This window comes from Mustela nigripes, chromosome 3 (genome assembly GCF_022355385.1).
Source record: "Mustela nigripes isolate SB6536 chromosome 3, MUSNIG.SB6536, whole genome shotgun sequence".
NCBI classification, from domain to species: domain Eukaryota; kingdom Metazoa; phylum Chordata; class Mammalia; order Carnivora; family Mustelidae; genus Mustela; species Mustela nigripes.
In genome coordinates this window covers 46,104,138-46,113,477 of record NC_081559.1, presented here as the reverse complement: position 1 = coordinate 46,113,477, position 9,340 = coordinate 46,104,138, and the positions used below count along the sequence as shown (strand labels likewise).

Here is a 9,340-nt window from a genome sequence, read left to right as displayed (position 1 = left end):
TGACCTGAGCCGAAGGCAGCGGCTTAACCCACTGAGCCACCCAGGCGCCCGAGAAGAGTTGTTATTGTCTGGATTTTGAGCTGCTAGAAGGATGGAGTTGCCGTTTACTGAGATGGGAAAGGAGAGAGGCAGGGCAGGGGTGCCACGTGTGGGGTGGACAGCACCTTTCCACATGGAGTGTGTTAGAAGCCAGCGAGGAGTGGGTGGGACGGAGTGGAAGGGGTGAGACTGCAAACGGGCTTCTGCGGTGGTGAAAAGTCAGAAAGGTGGTGGGGAGAGGGAACCCCACCCAGGGCAGGTGGTTTAGGAGGTGGGGACTGACCCCCTGGCCCACCGCTGCTGAGGGCTGGAGTAGGGTGAGTGCTGAGAATTGGCTGTGGGCTTGAGCATCTCAGGCCACTGGACGTATTGCTGAGAGGTTTTCTGGAGGGGTGGGGAGTGAACCTGACTTGTGAATAAGGGAATGGAGGGAGGGGCGGAGACAGCAGGCAGCTCTTGGATTTGGGAGGCTTTCCAGGAACAAGTGCAAGGGTGGGTGGCTGGAGGGGGTGTTGGTCTGTAAGGACAGACACAGGACAGCACCTCTTGGCAGGGGGGTTGGTGGGAAGGGACCTCAGAGGGCGTTTACACAGAAACACTGAGCTTGGGCCATTGTGTTTCCTGTAGGATGTGACTCTGGCCGGACAGTACCCGGGGGTGTTTAGCTGGACTCGGGGCTGTTCCAACGGATGCTGGAGTGTGGAGCTTGAGCTCTGCACCCTCTGGAGGAGTTGAGAGCAGGAGCTGTGGGGTTCGGTGTGTTTGAGAGGCAGGCTCCAGGCAGCCTTGTGAGTTCTAAAGCTCCCTTTCCTTTCCAGAAGACAAATGGAACTCCTATTGTCTGTCATCTTTGGCTGCCCAGAGCATCTGCACCAGCAGACTACATTGCCTGGTGCCGCCGGAGCAGACCGACCTGGCCGGGTCCCTGGGCAGTGCATCCTGCTGCTCCCTGCTGCGGGGCTTGTCCTCAGGGTGGTCCACGCCCCTGTTTCCGACTCCCGTGTGCAACCCGAACAAGGCAGTGTTCACCGTGGATGCCAAGACCACAGAGGTACTGGCTGCGGTTTGTGAACCCTGCTATGTGAGTTTGGTCTGTGCCTTCAACCTGTAACCTCAGACAGGGAAACTGGAGTGTGTTAAGTACAGTTAGAGAAGCTGCATAAGAGACCTGAGTATGAATCAGTCAAAACAAATTGAATCCTCCTGTCAAGGTAGAGATTCAAGGACGGGGCTGAGCCGCATGACTGCCTTGTGCTCTGTAGAGTGTTGGCTCAGTGACGATGAGAATGGGTACTCACCATCTGAGGTGACCGTGTTTGCCTGATTGGCATTTACATACAAATAACTGAAATCATTAGGTGATTAGTATGATCTAATGTGATCTAATGATCTAAATCATTAGGTGATTAGATCATTAGTGTGGCGCGAGTCCCCGTGTCTTCCGCGTGGCACTGGTGGCATGGTGAGCCCGTCCTGGAGGGGGAGGGAAACGTGGTTTCAGTCCTGGCGCTGGCATTTCTTGTTTCCCTGTGGTGAAGACCCGGGGAGTCCGGGGTGTTGCAGCCGCGAGCCTGACCACTGCAGGACGCTGGGGGCAGATGGGTCTCCAGGTTTGGGCTTGTGGCACTGCTGCTGATGCGCGTGTCTTCTCCTCTCTGTGATTCCAGATCCTGGTTGCCAACGACAAGGCTTGTCAGCTCCTGGGGCACAGCAGCCATGACCTGATCGGCCAGAAGCTCACGCAGTTCTTCCTGAGGCCGGATTCCGATGTGGTAAAGGCCCTCAGCGAAGAGCACATGGGGGCCGATGGCCGAGCCGCTGTTGTGTTCGGTACAGTGGTGAGTGGGTCTTCCCCAGGGGCGGTGCTGGGGTGAGGAGCAGCTGGGGTGGCGGGTGGAGCATCACAGGAGTGGAAGTGGGTAGCTGTGGGCCTTGTGAGGGGGCGGTCCCGCCTGACAAGGGAGGAGGCTCAGCGGTTTGCAAACCTGTGGGAGGCCGCAGGGTCGCAATGATCTTCCATCTGCACCCCTGACTCTCCGGTTTGGTTGGTTTGGTGTTTGTTGGCGGGGCTGGCATGGCTGGAAAGGTCTCCCTGGGACTTGGGACCTCCTGGTGTGATGCATTCCGTGGGATGTTGACTGCATGTGAGGTGCTGAGTCCCCAGCCCAGGCCCCGGAGGACGTTAGATGTGGTCCGCTGCTCTGTCCTGGGGACTGGCCACAGGCTGACACTGCTGCCATGTGTTGGTGTCTGTTTCGTGAAGAAATGATGCAGACAGTTGTCCTACTTTGTTGCGAGGAGGCTGGTGAGGAAACCCTGTCTTCTGGGAGAGCATCCTCATGGAGATTAAGGGTCCATGTCAGAAGCCATGTGTGGCCTTGGGCTCAGGTGTCAGGCAGGGGCACAGAGGTCGCAGACACCTCCAGGCCTGGACTCTGGGGAAGGCCTGGGGCAAGGCTGTGTGCTCCCGCAGGTGGACGTCGTGAGCCGCAGTGGGGAGAGGATCCCGGTGTCCGTGTGGATGAAGAAGGTGAAGCAGGAACACAGCCTGTGCTGCGTGGTCGTACTAGAGCCTGTGGAGCGGGTGTCGGCCTGGGTTGCTTTCCAGAGCGATGTGAGTGTGCCTTCCACATCCCCGCCACATGGAGCTGACCAGGTGTTGCCTCTTGTGGCCTCAGCCCCCTCCGAGGCCTTCTGTGCGCCCCTGGGGCTTCTGGAAGGCGGGCCCCCATGGTAGCCCTCCCTCTCTGTGTGCCCTCGGGCATGGGTGCACTCTCCCTGGCCGTGGTCTCCTCATCTATAAAGTGAGATGGGGGGCGCCTGGGTGGCTCAGTGGGTTAAAGCCTCTGCCTTCGGCTCAGGTCATGATCCCAGGGTCCTGGGATCAAGCCCCGCATCAGGCTCTCTGCTCGGCAGAGATCCTGCTTCCTCCTCTCTCTCTGCCTGCCTCTCTGCCTACTTGTGATCTCTGTCTGTTAAATAAATAAATAAAATCTTTAAAAAAAAAAAAAAAAAAAAAAAAAAAAAAAAATAAAGTGAGATGGAACCGGAACCTAGGTGTGCCTTAGCAGGTCAGTGAGGTAGCAGGTGCGGGACCTTTAAAATGGTGACTTGCCTCCAGAGGCCGGTAATTTGGGTGCCTCCAGCGGTAGGAGAAGGAGGGCCTGAGGAAAGTTTGTGCCCGCCTCTGGCCCTTCTGCCGTCGGAGAGCCGCTAACGGTCTTGCTTTCAACCTGTTAAGGCATGGTGTTCAGTGGTGTTTGAAGGTGAAATGCCAGGAGTTTTTACCATAATGCTTAACAATGCTGGTTTTTCCTCCAAGGGCACCATAACATCCTGCGACAGCCCGTTCGCTCTCCTGCATGGGTACGCATCTGGGGAGGATGTGCTTGGGCAGCCCATCACAGACCTGATCCCTTCTGTGCAGCTCCCTACCCCTGGCGAGCCTGTCCCCCAGGTAGGACCCTTGCGGATCCCTGACTGCCACACCTGGCAGCTGTACCTGGGGCCATGTGGTCCCTGGAGTCTGTTTATTCAGTGACCTGAGAGTTCTTAGGCCAGAATTTGTGGCCTGGGGACACAGGCTGGTAATTCTGACAGCAGGAGCATCCTGCATATACACACAGTGGCATCAGGTCTGAGGGCTGCTCTCTGGGCTCTGGGGCCTTGACCGAGGGTCACAGCCTGTGCTGCTCTCCAACTGGGCACCCTGTCTCCTTGGTCCTCCTGCTGGAGCCTGGAGCTGGGTTCTCCTCCTGTGGTCTGTCTTTACTGGGAAGTCTGGGGTTCTTGAAAAGCAGGGAGAACTGGCTGAGGGCAGGGTGACAGGCAGATGGGGGGTGGCAGCTCTGGGGACAGTGGAGGTTTGGGGTCGTTGGGGATCAGTTCTGTTACTCACTGAATCTTCCCAGTTCCCAGGTGTCCCATTTCCTACTAGTGTTTGCCCTTCACACAAATGACCTTCACTGAGGTAAATTCCGCTGATGTCACACCCCAGTGATCTGCAGCGTCTAACTGGACGCTTGATTTTTGCCTAAAGTCACCTCTGTTGCTGCAAGGAATTGGAGGTGCTTTCAGGATGTCCATAGACACTCCCTTGTTCTCTGACCTTCCAGAGGCTGAGAGCTGAGCCCTGGGAGCTGGTTCTCTGGCCTTCCAGAGGCTGAGAGCTAAGCGCTGGGAGCCAGTTGTCTGCTTCCTGGTTCTTGGGCCAGCCACAGGCTGAGATCTTGAACCCCGGGAGCCAGTTCTCTGCTTTTTTTGAGCTTCCAGCCCAGTGGGAACCCTCACCCCATCCTCAGTCCTTATTGTCTGTGCCCTTCTTCTGTCCCCAAGCTGGTGGAGGTGTCCATTGGCACAGCCATCTTGGGAGCCTGTATGGCATTGTCTGCCCCGTGCAAACTGGGCGAACCTCAGAGTGCCCTCTGCACGCATCGGAGAGAAGTGTGTGCCAGAAGGCACATGTGAGCTTGTTCTCAGCAGCACATTTGTGATAACCTCAAATGGGAGCTCTCAACACCCCAGCAGCAAGTGGAGACTGGCACTGCAACCCTCATCCCTTGTAGGGCTCTCTGGGGCTTGCCTGCAGCTGTGGCTTGGGGAGCCTGATGTCTCCGTGTCCTGACCCTCTTCTGGGCACAGCACAAGGGGAGCAGAAGCTCCCAGAACATGGGCCCCATCAGATCTCCTGTCCTCCAGGGTGGCTCCTAAAAGGGGCAGGTGGGATTGGGTGAGGGGTAGACACATAGCCCTGGGCTGGTATGCCTCGGGAAACCCAAATGGGAGTACACTCTCAAAGCTTTTGGTTAGGATGAGGCTGTGGTCAGGATTTACTTGAAACTGGGTCCATTCCAAGTATTTAAGGCAGGGAAACAGGGCAAGGATGTGGTTTTGTGGGGATAGAGGTGCTGAGGAGGCACAGACGGGACGGTCGGTGACTGCAGGAAGCAGTCGGCCCTCAGACTGGAGGATAGTGAGCGGTGGGGGCCATCTGTGGAGGTGGGACTCTGGCGCTGCTGGGGGTCCAAGGCAGAGGGTGGGAGACACCTGCCAGCCCTCCTTCCCTGCAGGGTTGGCACAGACAGGAGTCCAGTCCGTGTGCATTTCTTGGTTGTTCTGTCATGTGCTGCCCTCAGGCCTTTTTGGAATGAGGAACAGCTGCTAGACTGCGTTGCTCTTGCCGCAGACACAGCTCCTGGTCAGGGCTCTGCTTTCCCTGGGGCAGAGGTGGGATGCAGGGAGACTGCGGAAGGAGGAGCAGTGTGGGGAATAAGCTTTTCTGGGCTTGCTTCCCGTGACCTGTGGATGGGTTCACGTCTAAAGCTGCAGACTCAAAGCCTGGGCCATGAGAGATGCTGCCATCAGCTCAGGGGTGTTGTTTCTTCCAGAATCTCAAGATTCAGAGGTCTGTCGGGAGAGCCAAGGATGGCACCACCTTCCCTCTGAGCTTAAAACTGAAATCTCAGTCCAGCAGTGAGACGGCGGAAGATGGTCGCATGGTCCCCGAGTGGAGTTACTCCGCGTCCATCTGGGTCTTCTCCACCATCAGCGGCCTCATCACCCTCCTGCCTGACGGGACCATCTATGGCATCAACCACAGCTTTGCTCTGATGCTATTTGGTTATGGGAAGACTGAGCTCCTGGGCAAGGTGGGCCCTCCCTGGATGGCCTGTGCTCCCCTGCGGGGGGATGGCCTGTTTTCACAGTGAGGACATGTGCTTGTCACAGACCATGTACCACCGTGCCTACTGGTCTGGCCCACTGGCTTTCCCTGGGCCATGCTGGGTGCCATTCTCCCTAAAGGCTCTCATTTCCCTGGATGCCACAGTGAGCATGCAGTGACCCTTGGGACTGTGTGCAGAGCCTTGTCTCCCTGTGCTGTCCCTGAAGGGGGAGGGGCTGTGGCCTGGAAACCTGCCCTGAACGAGGTCCAGTAACTAAGTTACTGGATGAGGGTGTTTGTCACAACCGTGCACCTGGAGGTTGGGGCTTGTCTATACCTCCTCTGTCCCCAGAGCCATCCTGGAGTGCCTGTCATGTGGTCAGGGTCAGAGGAAGCTGTGTCTACAAACTTCTTCCTTGGCTCGAGCTTTCTCTGAATTTCTTGTATGCGGGGCAGAAGTCTCTGCACAGCGAGAGCCAGGCCTGTTTCTCTAGGAGACTGGGCCGAGCAGACTGACTCCGTTGCTGCAGACAACTGTAAGCTTGGAGCCTTGGCCATGACAATCTGGTATTTAGGTCACGAACTGACCTTCTGGGCTGAGCTGAGCAGGATAGCTCATCCAGCTCCATGTAGAGTCAGCTGGGGCTGGCGTCCTCCCGAGGCGTGTCTGCTCTTAGGCTGGGAGCCTGGGGCTGTTGCTGGGGCTGGTGTCACTTGATGGTCGAGCTCCAAGGCCTGGTGAGCATCTCCGGCAGCCATGGCCTGCCCCTCCGCACATGTTCCCTGGGTCCTCCTGGCTCCTGGGAAGGGGACGCGCACCCCCTACTCAATCGCAGGCGGGTCCTGGGGGGAAGGAGAGGTTGCTGAGTGGTGCATCCATTTTGACGTTCTGCGGTCCCCGTGTCCACACCCCTGGCTGGCCTGCCTCTTGGATGCCTGTAGCCTTTCCCTGAATACCTTGTTCTCCAAGTGTTCTGCAAATGAAGGGAGGGAATCCCTTCTTGTTTTCCTCAGTGGGGCTGACCTCAGGCCTCGTGACAGTCAGCCAAAGATTTAAACTCTTTTGCAGCTCCAGAAACGGGTCCTTATCTGTTTTCTAATAAAAATATTAAGGAGCAAGTAGGCTAAGATTTAGTTAACTGAAGACAAACTCAGTTTGATTGAAGTTAATGAAAACGCATTTAGTGTGATTTTTTGACAGGTAATTGCTGCAGGAATGTTGGGGGTGCTGGGTCCTTCCAGGGAGTGTGCTTGTGGGGAAGGCACCCTGCCTCGGAGGTTAGACTGTTCCACGTTCACACGGCTATAGGCGCCTGTCCAAGAGTAGGGGTCACACGTGGATTCAGAGAAGGCATGTGTCCTTGCAGTTTTGGACTTGGGACTCTCGTGCTGAGGCCATGACCAGCATAGCAAAGGTGCCTGCTGGACTTCAGGGGCCAATTTCATGTGCCCAAGGTCCTTTTGTCCTTATGCTGGGCCCTTGTTTCTCCCTGCGAGCCACATAAGGTGGAGTTTGCAAACGTGGCTCTCAGGGGTCAGGGCAGCGTGGGGCAAAAATCAGACATCTGCTTGGAAGACATGGTGGTGTGGGTATAACTAGCTTCCAAGTTGTTGATTTTGTCTTTTTCATAAGAAAAAGGAGGGAAAAGGTGGGGAGGAAGTCCTGAATTCCATATTGGGTGTCTGAGGGGCTTTGCGGGTCTGGGAAAAGGAACACAACCTGGAGTCTTTCCTAACCTTGTCCAGAGACTTGCTCAAGTTGTTTGTATTCTCTCCCCAGATTAGATGGGGGACAGTCCTATGGTCTGGGTTCTGCAATGTCCTTTGTTTTCTAGAATATCACTTTCCTGATTCCCGGCTTCTACCATGGCATGGGCCTCGCATGTGACACTTCCTTCCCATTGCCAGACCTGGCCGACCAGAGTGGGCCTGGGGAGACAAGCGTGGGCCCCCGGCAGAGCCGGAACTGGGCTGGCACAGGCGTGGGTAAGGCCAGCCTCCCTCACGCAGGTGCACACAGCTCCATGCTTCCGAGGGATTGGGAGCGGTGGGCTCGGGGCAGGGGCATGCTGGGCGGGTGGAGAGTGGAAGTGAGTGGCTGCCAGGCTGTCATGGTTTGAAAGTCCTCTGTCACTCGTGGGCTTTCCGTGTTCCCAGGGGATGGGACCAGTATGCGAGCACAGAGAGGGTCCCGGGGGATTTCCTGTCACCAAGTGCCTGGCTCTAGGACAGAGGAAGCTTGTGGAGAGTATTTGATGAGTAGATCTGTGTAGCCTTACATAGCCTATCAAAGCAACCCTTAAGTAGTCCTAGCCAGATATGCTCCTTATGATTAGCCCTGTGTACTTTTAATTTAGCATTTTATGGTGCTTCAAGTCTCCATGACATGAACATTGTAGGGGACAGGGTGGGCACATAGCTCCCGCCCTGAAGGTTCCCTCTGACTTTGAGGCACCTGGGAGGATGGACCACTCCAGGCATGCATGGAGCCCGTGCCTGTGCTCCTGGGAAGGCACTGGGACCTCCTGCAACCCTGTTGGTGCTCACCTTTCTGTGAACAAGGAGCCAAGAGGAGCTGCTCCCCAGTTCTGCTTCAGGAGTGCTCCTAGCTGGCAGGGCCCCCCTCTGCCAGTGCCCTCTCCCTGGGCCCTGCCCTTGCAGCAGGCCTAGCCAGGCTGGGGGGGCGGTGGTGTGGGGTGTGTGTGTGGTCTCAGTGGGAGGGAGGGGAAGCAGGAAATGAAACAGCTCCTGGAGAGCATCAGGCAATCCGGAGTCCCCAGGGCGCTCTCCCGTGGCCCTGTCAGAGGGTGGCGATATTGGGATGCCACTGAATGGGGCAGGCTCAGAGCACCCTTGGAACACATTGCTTACCTGCCGTCACCACAGGATGGACTTGCTGTTTGAATGAACACACACATGGGCGTGATATAGTCCCTGAGGGGAAAGAGGGGCCACACGAAGTCTTATCTGTCTCTGGACTGCTCTCGGGGAGATGGTTTCAGTCAGGTCCCCACACCCCAGGCTGGGAGGGGTGGTGTCCATGCTCCACGGGTTGCTTTTGAGGCTTTAGAGGTTAGATAGCAATGTTTTGTTTTATTAAATTGAGTTAAATTAATTTTTTCCAAAGATTTTATTTGAGAGAAAGAGAGCACGAGCAGGGGGAGCAGCAGAGAGACAAGCAGACTCCCCACTGAGCAGGGAGCCCGCTGTGGGGCTCAATCCCAGGACCCTGGGACACACAGGGATAGCCTGGAAGTAGAGGTGACCAGTGTTCAGGAGGAAGAGTACAGCAGTGGGAGGACGTGCCATCTCAGGGCCCAGGGGACTGAAGGGGCCCCTTGGGAAGGTGGCTTTTAGAGAAAAACCAGAGGAGGCAGGAGAGGCATTCCGGGGATAGCGAGAACTTCCGGGTGTGGCAGGGAGACCAGAGGGCTAGGCCCCAGAGGCTCTGGGGAGAGTAGCAGCAGGTAGGCCAAGACTGTGGGATTCATGGTGGGGACATTGATGTTTACTTAGAGCTCGTGGCAGATGAAGGGACTGCTCAAGCTGAGGTGTTGGTGGGATTCTGCTCACTGAAGGTAGGGCCCAGGTGATGGCGGCAAGGGGAGCAGGGGCTGCTGGCCCCCATGGCATGCTGCA

The 9,340-nt window shown here is 56.6% G+C and overlaps 1 protein-coding gene across 4 annotated transcripts in view; it reads left to right on the top strand.

Moving 5' to 3' along the window:
* Window positions 1–9,340, top strand: part of PASK (PAS domain containing serine/threonine kinase) — a 37,896-nt gene that overhangs the window by 9,977 nt on the left and 18,579 nt on the right. For all 4 annotated transcript variants that reach the window (XM_059393909.1, XM_059393908.1, XM_059393910.1 and 1 more), the window contains exons 3-8: window positions 858–1,090; window positions 1,707–1,877; window positions 2,513–2,653; window positions 3,362–3,496; window positions 5,427–5,687; window positions 7,537–7,687. In XM_059393909.1, coding sequence (XP_059249892.1) covers window positions 858–1,090; window positions 1,707–1,877; window positions 2,513–2,653; window positions 3,362–3,496; window positions 5,427–5,687; window positions 7,537–7,687 — 1,092 coding nt within the window. The remainder of the gene's footprint in view (window positions 1–857; window positions 1,091–1,706; window positions 1,878–2,512; window positions 2,654–3,361; window positions 3,497–5,426; window positions 5,688–7,536; window positions 7,688–9,340) is intronic.